This window comes from Erinaceus europaeus, chromosome 7, assembly GCF_950295315.1.
Source record: "Erinaceus europaeus chromosome 7, mEriEur2.1, whole genome shotgun sequence".
Lineage (NCBI taxonomy): Eukaryota > Metazoa > Chordata > Mammalia > Eulipotyphla > Erinaceidae > Erinaceus > Erinaceus europaeus.
In genome coordinates, this window is record NC_080168.1 from 83,790,590 (window position 1) to 83,811,081 (window position 20,492).

Here is a 20,492-nt window from a genome sequence, read left to right on the forward strand (position 1 = left end):
ATACTTCTAAAATAAGCATGTGAGTGAATGTGAGGCTCTTGGACTGGCATAGATTCCCCAGGAGTCGGGGGTCGGGCAGTAGCACAGCGGTGTTAAGTGCAAGGACCGATGTAAGGATTCTTGTTCGAGCCCCCGGCTCCCTAGCGGTGAAGTAGATCTGCAGATGTCTATCTGTCTTCTCTTCCTCTATTGATTTCTCTCTGTCCTATCCAACAACAATGACATCAATAACACCAACAATAACCACAACGATAAAAAAAAAAAAAAGGGGGCAACAAAAGGGAAAAAGTAGCCTCCAGGAGCAGTGGATTTGTGGTGCAGGCAGCGAGCCCCAGCAATAACCCTGGAGGAAAAAAAAAAAGAAAAATTCTCCAGGACTAAAGAACTGACTTCCTGAAGAAGGAAGTTTACATCTTAATCTATTGTATTATCTGAAAAATCAGTGACATTTGGGCATCCTATTCCATATTCAGGTATTTCAATTCATTATTAGTATCATAATTAAATACTTCCTGGGCTCCCTTTTCTTCTCATCTCTTGTCAGCAAGATAGTAACACCCCTAGGTGTGGTGTTTGGATTCATGAACCCTCTGGCTAGCTTCAGTAGGTAACTTATCCCTCACAAACATCCAGTTTTAGAAGTATACACCACAGCATACAGCCAAAATAAATTCATGCTAAATTGTAGATAAGATTAAGTTTATGCCTGGGGGGGGGGGAGATACTGTAAATAACTTAAAAACAACAAATTTGCCTGTTTACAAATTATTCAGACTGTAATGATGTTCTGTGATTTTCAGTTTACCTTTGAGGTTTTGTGTGCCTTTAAAATTTAGTAGTTAATAAATAGTAACTATGAAGCTGACCTTGAATTAATGAAGAAAAAACTTCATATAATTCTGAGTTCTTACATTATCGACCTCTTATGCCTCCATCAGACACCATGACATAGTAATAAAGGTTGCAGGGCATGGAGATAAATTTTTTTCCCCCCAAGATTTATTTATTTATGAGAGAGGAGGAGAGAGAATCAGAGCATCACTCTTGCACATGTGATGCCAGGGAGTGAACACAGGATCTTATGCTTGAGAGTCTAGTACTTCATCTGCTGCACCACCTTCTGGACCACAGGTGAACTTTTTGATATGTGGCACTGAAGAATGAACTGGGTGCCTCTTGCATATACCAGGCTGCTGAGTGGCCTCATTGGGCTGATATTTTATTTAATTTTTGGATTGAGAAAAAGGGAGAGATAGTCACAGATTAGAGAGAGACACCACAGCATTACTCCACCATCCATGGAATACCCCCTTCCAGGCACAGGACTCAAACTAAGGGGAAATCGCCTATGGAAAGATACCTGCTTACTAAGGGGACCTGTTTCAACCCCTGAACTTTTTTTTTTTTTGAGCTGTAACAGTAATGAGATCTTAGATGAATGGAAAAGGAAAGGAATTCTCTGACACCCCCCACCTTTCCCTACCCCTAACCCTGTTTAAGTAGTTTAACTGGTCTTGCTTATTGTCTTGCTTTTCATCAGACTTGATCCATTCACTGACAGAGAAGAGGCAGTCTACAGTCCAGCAAAGTATAGTTGGCCACAAGCAGATATGACCATATTATATATGTTTATAGAACTGAATGATACATAGCATTCCAAACATAGAAGTAAACATAAAGAAATCAACTTAAAGCCACACATAACATCTCACTTGTTTATTTTGCCTCTTAAAACACTTTTGAATGTATTTGTCATGTTTTGGGTAGAATAATAATGTTTAGTAGCATTGAGGAGAAGTTGAAGTTTAGTGGAGGGAAGGGAGTGAAAAGCATTTGATGTAAACAAATGAAAAGTGATTATTAAAGTTAATGGCAAATTTGATGAATGTGCTGAAAGGCAGAGTGTGATAAGGCTGTGTAAAATTGCAGAAGTGATAGACAAGAGAAAGATGAGGAATATACACATCATGATAAACACACACACACACACACACACTCACACACTCTTGCTGTTTTGGGTTGCCCTCGTGCCTGGTATTTTCTGGAAAGCTCTCACTTCCTCTGTAGGAGAGAGCCAGGAAAAACTTGATTTGCCAGGTTAAGGCTATTTGCTCTGGAGCCAGCCTGATTTTCCTTTCTTTCTTTCTTTCTTTCTTTCTTTCTTTCTTTCTTTCTTTCTTTCTTTCTTTCTTTCTTTCTTATTTATAAAAAGGAAACATTGACAAAACCATAGAATAAGAGGGGTACAGCTCCACACAGTTCCCACCACCAGAACTCTGTATCCCATCCCCTTCCCCTGATAGCTTTCCTATTCTTTAACCCTCTGGGAGTATGGACCCAAGGTCATTGTGGGATGCAGAAGGTGGAAGGTCTGGCTTCTGTAATTGCTTCCCTGCTGAACATGGGCGTTGACAGGTCGATCCATACTCCCAGCCTGCCTCTCTCTTTCCCTAGTAGGTCAGGACCCTGGGGAAGCTCCAAGACATGTTGGTGGGGTTGTCTGTCCAGGGAAGTCTGGTTGGCATCATCTTAGCATCTGGAACCTGGTGGCTGAAAAGCCAAACAAATTGTTGATCAGTCATGAACTTAAAGGCTGGAATAGTGCAGATGAAGAGTTGATCTGATTTTCTTATAGGAAATCTCTCACATCCTAAACCAGTCCCTTGAGCTGGAAACAAGTAAACCATAGAGTTGTGAGGCATTTGAAGCAGTGAAAGCTGATCTGCTTAAAAGGAAATGGAAGCCAGGGAGGAAGGGCCACTTGGACCCAGAGGGAGAGAAGCCTGAGCAAGTAGTGCTTGCAGGCTTGCCTTCTCACTCTCCTAGCCCCCTGAAACCTGGCTCTGCTTTTGCTTTTGCCTTTGAATTCTAGATATTCCCTCCTTTTCCTGGATATACCAGTATATGTTTAAGTTCATGCTAAGGAGTTGCTGTTACTTGTAACTGCAGCTATCTGGCTCAGCCTAGTCCTGGTTGTATGCTTTCTAGTTCCTCTCTGTTCAGTTTCCCCTGGATCTTATGATTTTTAAAAAATTTATTGTGATATACAAAATTACAGGATAATAAGGGTGTAATTCCATACCATTCCCACTATCACAATTCTGTGTTCCCACCTTCCTCCAATGGAAGCTGCAATCGTTCTCCTAAGGTTACAGATAATAATATACTATATCTATTTATCTGTCTGTCTGTCTATCTGTCTATCTAGTCCATTTTTATTTACTTCTTTTTTTAATTGATTTAATCATGATTGACAAGACCATAGGGTAGGAGGGGTACAATTCCACAGAGTTCCACATCCCATCCCCTCTATTGGAAGCTTTCCTATTCTTTATCCCTCTGGTAGTATGGACCCAGGACCATTATGAGGTACAGAAAATGGAAGGTCTGGCTTTTGTAACTACTTCTCTGCTGAACATGGATGTTGGCAGGTTGATCCATATCCCCAGCCTGTTTCTGTGTTTCCCTAGTGGGGTAGGGCTCTGGAGAGATGAGGTCTAGGACACATTAGTGAGGTTGTCTGTCCAGGGAAGTCAGGTTGGCATCATGGTAGCATCTGCAACTTGGTTGCTGAAAAGTATTAAGATGTAAAATCTTTAAAGACAGAAAACTGAACCATGTGCTGCTTTGTGCACCTCAGTATAGTGTTGAACTGAATAGTCTGTAAAGAGTGAGGGCTAGTAAAGAAAAAAAAATAGATAGATTTATCATTCTGTTCTCTTTTAATTCTTTGGACAGTTCATTGAATACATTTTATTTTATTATTTTTTATTTCTTTATTGGGAGATTAATGTTTTACACTCAACAGTAAATACAATAGTATGTACATGCAGAACATTTCCCAATTTTCCACACATTGACTACATTTTAAATGTTTCTTCCATACCTGATCCCAGCAATGTAGAAGACCCTTTACCAGCCCCCCACATCAGTGTGTGTGTGTGTGTGTGTGTGTGTGTGTGTGTGTGTGTGTGTGTGTGTGTGTGAGAGAGAGAGAGAGAGAGAGAGAGAGAGAGGGAATGAGAGAGAGCGAGAGATGGGAATTAGGTGTAAGGGAAGTATGGTCACAAAGGCTCCCTGAGGATAGTCCATTCTATACTTTGCTGTCTGTAGGGGACTTGGGGTTACTGATGACTACTTCCATAGTATCCAACAAGGTGATTTTTATGGATGTGTAAGAAGTAAGAGCATCAGATAGTCTTTACTATCCCCTTGGTTTGCTTCACACAGTAATTGAAGTTGACTATGACAAGATCCAGTTACAATCTACCCAACTGGGACCTGCCTAACTTGGAAACCAGAGAAGGATCTTCTTGAGGGTACAGAGTTGAGGTTTCAGTTTAGCCATAAGAGTAGTTATTTGTCCCAGGCTTCTGAGAGATATCATTACAACCACCACATCTGCATCATATTACACAGAAGAAAGAAAGAAAAAAAGCACATGAAAAGCACAGACATTTCTGTTTTCATGGTCGAGTTATTTTAGATTTACTTTACCTACTAGGTTTGTTGTTCATGGAGTCAGACAAAGGAATGGAGGAGAGAGAGCTCAAGCATGAGCCAGGGTAGCAGGTGCATGAGCTTTTTTGTGCTTTGCTGAACAAAGTATTGGGTATTATGTCTGGACCTTTACTGCCAACTTTCCCCCTTGGCTATAGGTAAAGCAGCTTGGCTGCTCAAAATGTAGTGAACAGGAGGATGGGAGTATCAGAGCCCAAGGACCGAGGTTGTGTTTATGTTGTGTTAGTGAGAACCTCTCTGGGTTCTTTTGTTGCCAGGGCAAACAGGTGGAATTTACTTTTGCTTCTTTATCTTTATGAACTCGTCCTTGAAGCAAAACAAAAGACAGTTTCTAAAATAATTAAAAATTAACAGGCAGACCTAACAGAGCAATAAATTAACATGTTCAGCCTTATTTTTGATGCTCTGCCCTGGCCTGGTGACATGACATTTGCCCAGCCTGAGTTGTGGTTCACTCCTTCTGCTTCCCCACACATAGGGCCACCTTCCCATCTGCTCAGTTAACTTTAAAAAACAAAACAAACAAAAAATCCTCTGCTCCTTACATAATTTTGAATGGGCTATTTCACAATTTTTAATCAGAAGCCTCATTCAGAGAAAGGCTGCTTATGATGGGCAGTAGGGGAAAAAAAAGTGATCTAATTAATTTTGAGTTTTCCCATTTGTGTTAGTTTTCTGCAGAAAGGCCTTCACTCATGGTGTCTTCATCACCTACTCATTGTATTATTTGAAAGACTGTATTTGTGAACTGATTGCCTACTATAATGTTCAGTGCCCCTTTCATAAGAAACACTAAAAGAGAATAGTTTTCATATAGAAGGGTCAGAAATTCTTTGCTTTCTCTCTTTGCCTCCAGGGTTATTGCTAGAACTCTGTGCCTGAACTATGAATTCACTGCTCCTGGAGGCTATTTTTTTTCCTTTTGTTTATCTTTGTTGTTATTATTATTGTTGGATAGGACAGAAAGAAATGGAAAGAAGAGGGGAAGACAGAGAAGAGGAGAGAAGGATAGACACCTGCAGACTTATGTCACCTCATGTGAAGCAACCCTCCTGAGGTGGGGAGCCGGGGGCTCAAATCAGGATCCTTACCCTGGTCCTTGTGCTATACACCATGTGTGCTTAACCCGCTGTGCTACCACCTGGCCTCCAATTCTTACTTTCTCTAAGGCAGGACTTCCCAATCTAGAAGTATTACAGCACACTGGAACAGTCTAGATTTCAATCCCCATTACTCCCTCAATTGGGTTGTGTAAGGAGTAGGGATTGGATGGGGGGAGAAAAGAGGTGTCTAGTCATACACTTACATGTACTGCATTACATTCTTACTGTCTGCATTACATTCACTCCAAGATATGCATTAAGACAGGAAGTATTCAAAATAGCTTGAAGGTTAGTACTTGTGCCTGGATAGAAAGCTGGAATTTGATTGTCATTTTGCTAACACTTGCTGAGTCGTTTTGGACGAGGAAGTCCTTTTGTTTTGAAGCCTAACTAATATATTTTCCATTTTCATTAATCTCACATTTGCAAAAATATTTTATGAGATCTATTTAACAAGTGTATTTCAGGTTCTTGGTGTGTAGCAATATAAATTATCATTGATGATCTTATGTTGGCTAAATTGTAAAGTTGTGCCTGCATTGGTTTCTTTTTCTCATTTGCTGGAACTGTAGAGTCTCATGGCATCAGATAACTTGAAATTGGAATCTAGAAATTTTGATGACTAATAGGCTTATATACTGTATAGATAGGATGGAAATATATTGTTTATAAGTTGCAAATATTAATTTTTCCAGTGGTGAGGTTAAAGGAGCATTTTCCATAATTTAGGACTAGCTAGAGCTGGTCTGTGTACTATTCCACTTCTTGCATTGTGTTTATTGGAGGTTGGGGGAAAATTCATGACTAGATTAGTGATAGATAGAAAGATTTAAAATATTAGTCATTAATATAATTACCTGTACTGGGATCTCTCTCTAATTTATATTGTTTTAGTGGTTTTTAGACATATTTAACTTAGTTGTCTTTCTGGGAAATGTGTTTGACTAGGGAAGCTTCATGCTATTGCTTTAATTCATACCTTACTTCACATAACTTCTTGACTCTAACTTGTCGGTATTTTCTTCCTTTTTTTAAAAAAAAATTATTTACTTATTTCCTTTTGTTGACCGTGCTGTTTTATTGTTGTAGTTATTATTGATGTCTTCGTTGTTGGATAGGACAGAGAGAAATGGAGAGGGGAGGGGAAGACAGAGAGGGGGAGAGAAAAATAGACACCTGCAGACCTTCCTGCTCCACAACCTGTGAAGTGATCTCCCTGCAGGTGGGGAGCTGGGGGGGCTCGAACTAGGATCCTTATGATGGTCCTTGTGCTTTGCACCACTTGGCGCACTTAACCCGTTGCACTACCTATTTTCTTACTTTATTTTTGGTATAAGCTATATTATGGAACCATGCATCAAAGTACTTTGCCTTTTTCATATTTACATTTTCAAAAATGGAATTTATAATTCTGATTTACTAAGAAGAAAAGGTGCCGCTTTAAATTTTTAATGAAAATAAAGGAAAACATGGATTGTGGAAATTAAAGATGTGATACTTGGAACTTAAAACTTGTCTGGAAGAAAAAGTGACTGTACTGGTAACTGACTGTAATTTTGCAGACGCTATTCAGATTAAATTAAAAGAAAACAAATGTTCAGTTTTAGTCATTGCATAGAATACTCAATTTAAATGAAAAATGCTTTCTTAATGCTAGGCACTTTGAAGCCCTATATGCAATAAGCATGAGTTAAATATTATAAACTGCATAAATACTATCTTGTGGTTAAACAGGATGGGTGCTCTAGTCCTTGAGTTAAGTTTTCTTTGTGGTACTGGGGTGCTTCTTGAGGCTCAGTTATAGGTCCTGTTATCTTAAAATCTTAACATTTAGCTCCACCAGGATGCCTTAAACACCTGAAGTTATTCAAGGAAGCACCATTGTTTATTTGGTTTTAAAGTTCCCACCAGATCGTCCCATGGAGATTAATATCTTCTGCCAAATAATGCCTTTAACATTGTAAAGCAGTCAGTGTGATTGAAATCCACAGATTAACCTTCAATGAAACTTGTGTTTATTTGGGCAAAGTTGAACTGGTCAGCAAAGGACAGAAAATAAATTAGTCATAAAATGAAAGAATTATAGGTCTAAATAGTATAAATCAGGAAACTTTCCCAAACAGAAGTATTTTAGGAATGCTTCCTCAACTACTTTTTTTTTGCCTCCAGGGGTATTGCTGGGACTTGGTGCTTGTACCACAAGTCCACTGCTCCTGGAGGCTATTTTTTTCCTTTTCTTGCCCTTGTTGTTTTATTGTTGTTGTGGTTATTATTGTTGTTGTCATTGTTGTTGTTGGATAGGACAGAGAAATGGAGAGGGGAGGGGAAGACAGAGAGGGGGAGAGAAAGACACCTGCAGACCTGCTTCACCACCTGTGAAGCGACTCCCCTGCAGGTGGGAAGCAATGGACTCTCAGGCATGAGGTCCCAAGTTCAGTTTCTGGCAGCACATATCCCAGAGTGATATCTGGTTCTTTCTTTCTCTCTGCCTGTCATTCTTCATGAATAAATAAAATCTTTTTTTAAAAAAGAAGATATTTCAAACTACTAAGAACATGATGCATGTAAGAGAACTTGACATATGGGGGTAACCCCAGAAAACTTAAATAGGGACATTCTCTGGCATGCTGTATTTGTTCTAACCAGTCTTTAGGGATGCAGTTTTAATAGAGAACATTAGTTGAGAAGAGTAGTATTGGGTGGGAGTAGATAGCATAATGGTCATGCAAAGGGACTCTCATGTGTGTCACAATCTATAAGTACCTTGATGGCAGTTGTAATACCATATATATATATATCACTGTATCACATGCTTGGAACACTTTACATTTTAAATTGTCCTTTCATGGGGTTGGGCAGTAGCCAACAGGTTAAACACACATGCCGCAAAGCACAAGGACCAGCCCAAGGATCCCAGTTCGAGCCCCTGGCTCCCCACCTGCAGGGGAGTCGTTTCACAGGCAGTGAAACAGGTCTGCCGATGTCTTTCTTCCCCCCTCTCTCTTCCCCTCTTCTATCCATTTCTCTCTGTCCTGTCCAACAATAAGGACATCAGTAACAACAACAATAATAATAACCACAACAACGGTAAAAAAAACAACTAGGGCAACAAAGGGAAAACAGTAGCCTCTAAGAGCAGTGGATTTGTGGTGTAGGCACCAAGCAATAACCCTGGAGGCAAGAAATAAATAAAATAAATTTTTTAAAAAATTTTCCTTTCAAGTGAAAGTTTAATAAATGGGAATAATTGAAGAAACAATATAGAGTTAGTGGTAACCTATGCAGTATTGTAAGGGGGAAAAAGATCTTTAAAATTACAAAGATTGGTGCGTTTTCTAACTATTACACAAACAGACATGAACTATGAAGAACATCATATAGAAAATACTTGTATAAGATCTGTAAGGCAGGCAATTAAATGATATGATTATTCTTCATTAATCTGTAGTTCTTGCTTTATATGCTCAGCTACATCTTAATCATTAACTACTTAAATTTTTAAACAGGGCCTGTAAAGACCAAAGATAATGTTATATAAACAATCTTATCTTTCAGATACAAGAACTATTACTTTTTCCATGCATATATTTGTGTGTTTTTCAACTCTTATAATTTTCCAGTAGATTTTAATTCTGCACACATTTTATGCAATATTAAAATGTGGTAACTTGAATATGTGTAGAAATTGCGTGAACATAGTTTACAGACCAAGAATAAGTAGGGCTGTCTTAAGCCAGTACATTAAATGGAATTTGATTCTAATTTTTCAATGGTGCACACTTAGGAATCTAGTTTAACTTGCGACCAGATAGAATGATATTTTTCTGTACTATTTTTCTGAGGATCTTGGGAGGGATTATTTCTTTTGTTTTTCAAATATATCACAATTGAAAATTAGGAAAAAGGAAATATTTTATGCAGCTGGGAAGATCTTTTCATTGTTTGGGGACCTTTGGATTAAATGAAAAAAATATTACTAAGTGGTGTGTTTATAAAGTGACTCTGTCAGTAGATCTTGAAGTTCTTGTGTAATTTAGTAATCTTAGCGTTTGAAAATAGGATTGTGTATTTGAATTATGTTGAACCATCTCCAGCTCTTTACCCTTCTGTGACCTTAGGTAAAACATCCAACCACAAGGGTGAAAAGTAGGAATGGAATATTTGGTATTAATTTGATTGTGCTGCTATCAGTATGGAGCAGACATTTAAGAATTACATTGAACTCTTCAGAATAATGATTTCATTATGGGTTAGATTGTCAGAGGGCCTCCATTCTTGAGAGCAAGTGTAAATTGATCAGCCAAGGATGCAGTAGTTGATGTTTAGCAAACATTTGCTGGCTTCTTTTAGATTGAGACAAATTCCCATTTTATCTAGTTTTTAAATCAGTATCCATAAGCATGTAGTTTTGAGACCTGAGAGTAAGACTTTTATTAGCCTGCATGCTCCAGATCAGTACTGAATGAAAATATGGGATATGGTTATGAGAGAGAGATAAGAAATCTGAATATATGGGAGGTTAAAAGCTTTATTTGGGGGTGGGGGGAGCACAACCATTATGCTATCTTTTCTGCCCAATAAGATATTTTTTTAATCTCCCTGTTCAGAAAGGACAAATTATTTCTATTAAAGATGGGGCTTGAGTGGAAGAGCTAGATTAATTACAGATGAAGTAGTACAAAAATACGGTAAATCTAGTTAAGCAAGTTTAGACTTGATACTGATAGGACAGCCGAGACCAAACCCCTTGGGACTTCTCCAGTTTGTGAATATCTTGTGATACTCATTAAAGGATAAGTAAAAAACTAGGGTTGGCCATAAAAGTACTGTTTTTATTTTGTGGTGAGTGGGAGTTAAATGAACAGCTTTTCAGGAAATAGTGGGGGGGGGGTGAATAGCCACACACTTTTAGCTAGTTAAGTTATTCCTGAATTGATGAGAGTCATAATTTTGTTAATTTCATCAACATGTTCATTTCTTTCAGCTCCATGTTCATGCATGTCTTTTAACCCGGAAACAAGAAGACTGTCCATAGGTCTAGACAATGGTACAATCTCAGTAAGTACGCATAAGTAAGATTTCCAGTTGAAATACTGCCTCTTCCTGTGGTTGTGTAATATGTACTGTGATGAGAATTTTTTCAAGTTAATTTGTTATTGTTGTTACTATGCTAAGTGTAAATTGCAGTGCAGCAAGATGATGTGATAGTGTAGGGAAAGCTATCATTATTAGTCTCACAAAATACAATGCCACTGTAGCCTATATGGAAGCTAGAATAGAGGCATTATGGGCCCAGTGAGTGGACCTCATGAGTCTGCTGTTATTGTGAGCTAGCTGTGATCCCAGCAGGTATGATGAGATGCTTCATCATGGTTAGCTGTGGTGTCAGATGCTTCCCCACATAATGACAAGACAAGAAAGAAATGTCTTCTCTTAGAACTTCATGTCTTAGCTTGTTTTTGATGCTGAATGTTCTCCTCTCCTACCCCTCCCTCTTCTTTTTTAAAAAATATTTATTTATTTTTAATTTTTTTTGTTAATATTTATTTCTTTTTGCTGCCCTTGTTGTTTTATTGTTGTTGTTATTAATGTTGTTGTTGGATAGGATAGAGAGAAATGGAGAGAGGAGGGGAAGACAGAGAGGGGGAGAAAAAGATAGACACCTGCAGACCTGCTTCACTGCCTGTAAAGCAACTCCCTTGCAGGTGGGGAGCCGGGGTCTCGAACCAGGATCCTTATGCCAGTCCTTGCACTTTGCACCACCTGCGCTTAACCCACTGCACTACCGCCCGACTCCCCCCCACCTCTTCTGTACCTCATTGCCTTTTCTACTTGTTCTAGCATGTGAACTTGTTAAAAAAATAAAAAAGCCTAGAATTTAGATTTAGTCCAGAGGGTAGATCCAGATACATATTAGACATCAGGTTATAGATCTTGAAGGAGCTGAAATGATTAGCATCCCCCTCTCCCATATTTCATTTTAAGTTGCATATAACATTTAATTAAGACTCATTTGGTAAATTCTTCATTTTGATTTGTTGTACTGCCTTCAGTCCTGTGTATCAGAGGCCTGTTTTGGAAACTGTGACTTAGAAGGCACCCTAATTAGAAACATAATTAAAGGTATCTCTGATCACACTTGATGGAGTAGTTAAGGGGCCCAAGGGGTCTACCCAGCCTCAGACCACATTCTCTCTCACCTCCAAGCTCTCCGTAGCAGACTAAGGGGTTTCCTGCCCCCAGACCTTATAGAACCAGCTTCCACAACCTCCACAGGCTTTTCCCGTTTAGTTCTTATAAAGATAAAACAGTAAATGAAAGGGCAGTGGTTTGAAATGGGTAGGATGTCTACACATGTGCACAAGGACCCTTGAGATGTCAGTGGGACTGAGGAATGCTAAGAGACTTGTGTGGGTTAGTTCATCTCTATCACTGAGAGCTATGTGGAATGTCAAGAAGTCTAAAATGCTGAATTTGTACCTCTTCCTCCAGGTAGTTGAAGGTTTATCAAGATTGGAGGACAAGGACACATTTTATCTAATAGTTTTACTTGACTTACAGCTGTTAAATATTTAGTCAAGTGGAGTGAATGTGTCTCCATTTGTAGCCTTGACCTTTGGGAGAGGTGGGCCTGAAATTTTCCATATAATTCCTCATTAAAACACTGGTTTGGTAGGGCTGGGGAAGGGTAATACAACAGACTTTCATGCCTGAGGCACCAGAGGTTCTGTCCCCAGCACCACCACAAGCCAGAGCTGAGCAGTGTTCTGGTGAAACATTCAAATTGTGTGAACTTTGTGGGTATTTTAACAGTATCTTTAAATATGAATCTATCTGCTGCCAAATATGTATGAAGTTTTATAATATCTGGTGCATTTTGTCTACCTGTAAACTCTTAGGAACACAGAAGACAACTTCACAATACAGATCTTTACTTTGAGAGTCACTTCAAAAAGGGTGTGTGTATGTGGCAGATACATTTATTTTAGAAGTTTAAGGGAGGTAGTTAGGTTGTTCAGTCAACTGAAATGATCATGATAATGTTTAGCTGAGAGTCGACATTTTACCATATAGTGTGGGCTAACATTCCTTCTCTATGAAAAGGATTACATATGTGTGATATATGGGTGATACTTGACACTTTTGAAATAATTGTAGGTGGTTAATAGGTGCTGATAAATTTGACACTGAAGTGAAGAAAGGTGAATAAGTTATAGAGAGCTCTCACTTTTATGTATACAAGAGGAAAAGCCACTTTGACCATTATTTCTTAGTAAATGAAATGGCCACTGAACCCTGGTATATGGGACCAGGCTGAGCTGCTTCTTTGTTTCAGTAGTCTCATCTTTAAAAAGATTATGAACCCAGTTTTTAGATGCTAATGACCTTAAAAGTACTTCTTTTCTCTTTCTTCAAGTTTGGGAGCTACTTTGTGCCCTAATTCAACTTTCTAGCCCTACTGTCAACTCTGACACCATCTCCCCAGACAGTATTTTTAGTCCACCTACATGCTAGCTCTCAAGGCAAAAATTACTAAAGTCATGGGTCTCCTAGATGCTACCTAATAGAGACTTCCTAGCTTCTTCCCACCTGAAGGATGCTGCCCCCCCCCCCAGTTTCATCTGCTCTATCCCTACCTTTTGGTTCCTGTTTATTTAATGATTTGTCCTGCTTTACATCTTAACATCTTTCATCCACCAGGATGCAGGTGCTACCATGATTACAATCTAACTTCCCTGAGCAGAAGATCTCACCAATGTGCCTCAGAACCAAACCTCTCTATAGCTCTACCCCACTAGGGGAAGATAGAAATAGTCTGGGAGTATGAACACTGCCAACACCCATGTCTAGTGGACAAGCAATTACAGAAGCCAGACCTTCTCCTTTCTGTACCCCAAAAAGAATTTTGGTCTGTACTGCCAAAGAGGGATAAAGAATAGGGAAGTCTCCAATGGAGGGGGTGGGACACAGAACTCTGGTGGTGGGAACTGTATGGAATTATACCCCTATTATCTTACAATGTTGTAAATACTTACTAAATCACTAATAAAAATTTAAAAAATTTAAATGAGATCAGTTAAGTAGTCATAGCAACTACTATTTTTAAACCAAGTCTTAGTGACCAGTATTTCCTTTTGTTCTCCTGACATATGATTTGTAAATATTGTTACCTCTTTCCCACAAATTTTATTTTTATATAATAAAAACATAAATTTTAGATGTGTCAAAAAAAAGTACTTTTCTGTTACTGGAAATCCTACTTATACTTATCTGAGGAAATATAATGAGTGCTAAGGTAGAAAAAGATATATTGAGAGAACAGCATATTTAAGGTTCAGAATTCTTACTGATCACTATAATAACAGACACTTTACTGAATATACTTATACAGTCTCAACTGTCTAGTAGTTTGATTTTTGGACACAAGGACTCTTACTCTGAGACTATGTATTATCTATTCTCTGAATATACACATTTTAAAAAGAAATATTAATCAACCATATTTTAATACAAAGAAAGAATGTGATTAGAAGGAGATTTTGCTGAACAAAGAAGTATTTGGGAGGCAGTTAACTGTATGTGGTTATGTAGTGAATTAGAAAGCAGAGATGGCATATATGGGTCTCCCCTTAAAAGTTTTGCCTACAAAGAATGGAGAGAGAAGGTGAGTGCTGAAACATAAAGCTTTAGTAGATGAGCAGCAAGAGGAGCCAGAACAGCTTGGAGAATCTTGAGGGAAAGTCAGATACTTTTTGAGGAGATGGACATGCTTGGCTTTTTATTTTTCCCTGAAATGGTAAGTTAGCTCACCTCCTACAAGAAATCTAAATGGCATTCAGAGGGTTTATTTTCACATTTCTATCACTGGCTCTTTATCTTATAGCCCAGAGCCCTCTTTTGTTATCTTTGTCTCCAAAGTTCCAGTTATCAAAGTCTTCCTCAGATGTTCTCTTTTTAACTTTTTTTTTTTTGACAAATGGTTCCTGAAGCCCATCAACTGAATTTAATCATGCATAGTACTTAGTAGTAACTTTTATAAACTAAAAAGATATCTTTTTTTTAAGTTGTTTTTATCTTAGTGTTTTCTCCATTAAAGTGTTGGGAGAACCAGGCATTTGTTCATCTTTTTACTCAGCAGTTCTTAGTATGGGTCCTTATATAAACAAGAACTCAAGGTATACTTTTTTTTGTTTTGCCTCAAGGGTTATTGCTGGGGCTCGGTGCCTGCACTACAAATCCACTGTTCCTGTGGCTATTTTTTTTTAATTAATTAATTAGGATAGGACAGAGAGAAATTGAGAAGGAAAGGGGAGACAGAGTGGGGGAGAGAAAGATAGACACCTGCAGACTTACTTCACTGTCTGTGAAATGACTCCTCTGCAGTTGGGGAGCTTGGGGCTCGAACCGGGATCCTTGCACCGGTCCTTGCACTTTGTACTATTTGCACTTAACCTAGTGCGCTACCGCCTGGCCCCAAAAATGATTTATTTTTTATGAAAGAGAAGAGGACCTGGCACTAAGTAGTAGCAAGGATTAAACCTGGGACCTCAACAGGTTGAGTATTTATCTCCTTGGTTTCTAGTGAATAATTCCTTAAGTAAGTTGTTGTTGACTAGAGTACTAACCTTTATTAATATAACAGGTTGTAATAAATATCTGCTTAAATTCTGATAGAGTATATTTGCATAATTTTATTGCTATTCAAAATTTTAAAAATTCCAAATCAATTTATTGGGAGAATAGTGATTTACAATGCAATTGTTGTCACATGAGTTTTATTTCCCCTTTATAGATGACTGCATCAAAATACTTTTTGTATTAGATTACCTTCTATAAAGCAAAATGTTGAATGAGTAGTTTCAGTTCATTTAGAGTTTCTAGAAATATCTTTTTTGATCTTGAAAGATATCATGTTTTTAAAATAATTTCTTATTTGTTATTAATAGTTTGTTACAAGATTATGATTACAATGTATAGTTCCACACCGCACCCATCACCAAAGTTCTATATCCCTATCTTCCAACCTCATAAGATAACCACCATAGATCTCACAAGTCTTACAGTTTGCTTGCTTCTGTTTTGTTTGGATTTTTTTTTTTTTTGGCAAGTTCATGTAAATCAGATCTCTAGATTCTACATATGAGTGAAACCATCTGATAGTTTTCTTTCATCATCTCTTTACTTATTTTGCTAAGCACAATCACCTCCAGTTCTAGCCATTTTGTCCCAAAAGACTCAATATCACCTTTTTTTAATTGCATTTTTAAAGATAGTAAGGAAAAGGCTGGGCAGTGGTGCACCCAGTTAAGTGCACATATCAACATGCACAAGGACCAGGGTTTGAGCTCTTGCTTCCCACCTGCAATGGGGTGCTTCAGGAGCGGTGAAGCAGGTCTGCAGGTGTCTATCATTTTCTCTCCCTCTCACTCTCCCCCTCCCTTCCCTTTTTAATTTTTAATTATTTTATATTTTTATCAGAGATTCAATATTGATTTATAAAATTACATATCAACATGAGTATAATTCCACACCATTCCCACCACTAGAGTTCTGAATCCCAAGTGCCTCTATTGCAAATCACTGTGGTTCTCCCAAGGTTACAAATAGGGATTAGCTGTCATCTCTACAACTATTTGTCTACATTTGTAGGTATTTCCGCCCTTTTGCTTCCAGGTCCAATCTTATCTTCTCCTTCAAGCCACAAGTCATCTTATTACTACATGCAAATCTCTCTCTCCTTTTTATTCCATCTCTCTAAGATCTGATGGAGCTGGAGTTCAGAGCCCTCTTATTCTTTTCCTGTCACTTCTCCCCCACTGGTAGTATGGATCAAAGTTGTTTTGGGGGTGCCAAAAGTAGGAGTTCTGGCTTCTGTAATTGCTCCTCTGCTGGAATTGGGCATTGGCAGGTTGACTTATATCCCCAGCCTGTTTATAGACAGTCATCTATTGATGGGCATTTAGGTTGCTTCCACTCTTTGGTTATTGTGAATAATGCAGCTATGAACATAGGGGTGCATATGTCCTTTTAAATTAGTGTCTAAGTCCCCACTGGATAAATGCCTAAGAGTGGTATTGCTGGATCATAAGGCACTTCCAGTTTTATTTGTTTATGGACTATCCATACAGTCTTCCAAAGGGGCTTGTACCAGTTTGCATTCCCAGTTTGCAGTGTGCCAGAGTTCCTTTTCTCCACAACCTCTCTGACACCTGTCATTTCCTGCTTTGTTACTGTAAGCCATTCTCTCAGGTGTGAGATAGGATCTCAGTGTAGTTTTAATTTACATTTCTCTAATGATAACTGAAGGAATAAATATGTGTATGTGGGCCAAGTGTATCTCTTTTCTAGAAAACTGCCTGTTTAGTTCTTTGGCCCACTTTTTTATTCGGTTATTTTTGCTTCATTTGCAGATCTGTACCAATTCTGTATAGTTTGATATCAGTCATTTGTCTGATGTGTGGTATACAAACATCCTCTCCCATTTACTGGGTTTCCTGGTTATGCTTGTGTAGTTTGCTTTTGATGTGTAGAAGCTCTTGATAATGTAATCACATTTATTTACTTTTGTTTTCATTTCTCATGATCAGGGAGTTGAGTCTCCAAATACATCTTTGATGTGAAGGTTCCTGCAAAATTTCACTGATTTTTCTTCTATAACTTTTATTTTCTGGTCTAATATCTAGATCTTTAATCCATTTTGATTTGACTTTGGTGTATGGTGTTAGGTGGTATTCTAGTTTCACTTTTCTGCATATGGCTGTCCAGTTTTCCCAGCACCATCTGTTGAAAAGACCTTCTTTACCCCATTAAATGGTTTTGGCCCCTTTGTCATATATTAGGTAGTTGTATATGTGTGGTCTCATTTCAGGGCTTTTGATTCTGCTCCACTGATCCAAGTATCCATTTTTTATTCCAGTACCTTGCTGTTCTGATTACTATTGCTTTGTAGTATAAACTGAAGTTGGGGTGATACCTCCATATTTTTCCTTTTTTCTGAGAAGTGCTTTGGTAATTCGTGGCCTTTTGTAGTTCCACAAAAATTGTTGGACAAGTTGATTTGATTGAAAAATGCCGCTGGAATTTTGATAGGGATTGCATTGAAATTGTAGATTGCTTTTGTAGAACGACCATTTTTTAATGTTTATTCTTCCAATCCAGGAACAAGAAATGTTCTTCCACTTCTGTGTCTCTCTATTTCTTTTAGCAATGTCCTATAGTTTGAAAGTTATCATATTGAACAAACTATAATTCAGAGTAGGACTTTGAAATTTTCTCCTCTAGTGCCTCATGTAGTTCACCAACAAATATTTAAACATCAGCTAAGTGCAAAAGATTATGCTTAACTCAAGTGAATGCTAAGCTCTTTGAGACTAGAAACAACACTGTGGTTCCTAGTCTCAAAGAGCTTAGCATTCAGTAGAGGGAAAAAAGAATAATGAATTTATGAAATTAGATACAGTAGCTACAAAAAAATTATATGATAAAGGTAGCAGTACACCAATGAGTGATATTGGCAAATCAGTTAGGTTGGGAGGAGGTAGGAGAAAGTGACTCAAGGCAGCTCCCATGGAGAGGGACTGTGAGCTGGAGTTAGAATATGGGCTAGGGGGCTTGGGTGATGGCATACCTGGTTGAGTGTACATGTTACCTTGCTCAAAGACCCAGGTTCAAGCCCTTGCCTATGGGGATTGTGGAAACTTCACAGGTAGTGAAACAGTGCAACAGGTGTCTCCCCCCCCCCTTTTTTGTTTGTTTTTTGCTTACCAAAGCACTACTCAGCTCTGACTTTTTTTTTTACCTGTACATTTTTTTTATTAAAAATGTGCTTAAGTACAAATGTATAATATGCTTTCTTGGAATGATGCTTGATTTAAAGTTAAATGTGATCCATATTAAAATGTGTGAGGAAGACTCGCTTGAGAGGGGAGAACCAAATCAATCAACACTTGTAAACATTTGTAGTTGAAAGGTGGCAAACTATTCAAAATCCCACATTCCGTTAGATGGTTGGCTCTACAGGTAGAGGCTGGAAGCAAACACAGGGGGATTAAACTTGGGACTTTGGAGTCTCAGACTTGAGAGTCTCTTTCATAAGCATTATGCTATCTACCCCCACCCTTCTCTCTCCCTCTCAATTTCCCCCTTTCCCTCTCAATTTCTCTGTCTCTATCCAACAAAATAAATAAAGTAAACTAAGATAGGCTAGAATGTCATTAACCAAAGATGATGACAGGGAATATTTGGAGAGAAAAGGGCCAATTTTAGAAACCATGAAAGATGCTTGGGGGTTGTTTGTGAAAGGCCTGCCTTTACATGTTTAGTCAGCATTATGTGAAAGAACTGGACTCATAACTGGGAAGAACTCCCTATTCTACCATAAGGAGACTTTCCAGGATATTCAATGGGGAAATTTTAACTTGTGAGAAAACGAATTTTTGCACAGAAATTCAAGAACTAAACTACTAAACTACTTTCCACTAAACTACTTTTCATTAATACCATTGAGTAATCATTATAACATAATCAGATAGATGTATATATGCTTACCTTTGTTACTAAACATATTTTATCTTTTATCAAAATTGTCAGAGCTAAAGTTATTAATATCTTGCCAAGATAAATTATATAACATTTCAGTTTTTTTAACAAGACACCAAAATAATGTCTTCTCTAAAGATTAATTCTGTGTTAAGGAAGCTTGCTGGGATGAGAAGAAAAGACTGACCTATCTATATCAATTTGTTTGATATTGGTATTCATAGTATATAAATTAAGTGATACTGACCATGTATGGATTTGTGATGTTGATTAGCCTATAATAATTGTTTTGGTTTTTATATTCTTAAAGTATATATTACTGCTAGCTCATATAAGTTATCCATGAGAATAAAAGAGAAAGGTAGCGTTTATTGAGCATTTACCATGTAGCCATACTCTTGCTTTGCATACAGCTTCAGACTGAGTTTATAGTAATCCTGTGATAGAGTGGTATTACTCACATTTCTCAGATAAAGAGACTGAGGTCTGGACAGTTTCCATACCTGCTTGGCTTACTTGCACAGGAAGCAGCTCTCCATGGAGATTAGAATTTCGTGTTTCTTAAAAGTCTGCTTGGGCTTTCTCCTTTCCCTAGACTGCTATCTGGGAGCTACTTCTATGTCTGGAAGAATTCCTGTTAAAGGCTTTCCATTCTCTTCTGGTCTTCTCTATGACTGGGTGACTGTAGCCACTCAGTCCTTGATGCATCTGTCTCCTTTACTAGACTGGTGAACTGCCTGAGGACAGAGCACCTTTATTCTTTCATGTTTAACACCACCCTTCCCTTGATTGATACATTGGATAGATCACATGTTGATAGTGGTAGCTAGGAATCCTCTGATTCAACAGATTTTCTTGCTAGGCTGACTTCTTCATACAAGGTGAAGAATACTGGGGTGGCCCAATTGCAAGGAATTGTCTTAGGGTGGTCATTAATGAATTGGAAACATGTGAGTCTATGCATCTAGCCATTGCTAAAATGATTAAGAGTCAGAGTATTTAGTGTCACTGGGTGTTTGGGATGAATTGTTTATTGTTGTAGCTTATCATGAGCCTGCAGGGACTGAACCCAAATGATGAGGTCATATTCTACAGTGATGACAAGTAACCCATGAATAAAGCGCTGTAGTTATATCCAAGTTGAGTATACAGTCAGGTCACACAGAGGCAGTGTTCTGACAACCTTCACCTTGATCCACTCAGACATAGCAGACACTGTCAGTCATCATGGTGCATTGTGTTCCAGGTTTTAAAAGACCTGATGTTGCTTCTAGAATTTCCCTGCTTTTGAGGATTTCTAGTGTGATACCATACATGAATAATATCCTG

At 38.2% G+C, this 20,492-nt stretch overlaps 1 protein-coding gene across 2 annotated transcripts in view; it reads left to right on the plus strand.

Annotated features, from left to right (window-relative positions):
• Nucleotides 1-20,492, plus strand: part of WDFY2 (WD repeat and FYVE domain containing 2) — a 198,568-nt gene that overhangs the window by 96,840 nt on the left and 81,236 nt on the right. For both annotated transcript variants that reach the window (XM_060194876.1, XM_007521564.3), the window contains exon 3: nucleotides 10,609-10,682. In XM_060194876.1, the coding sequence (XP_060050859.1) occupies nucleotides 10,609-10,682 (74 nt within the window). The remainder of the gene's footprint in view (nucleotides 1-10,608; nucleotides 10,683-20,492) is intronic.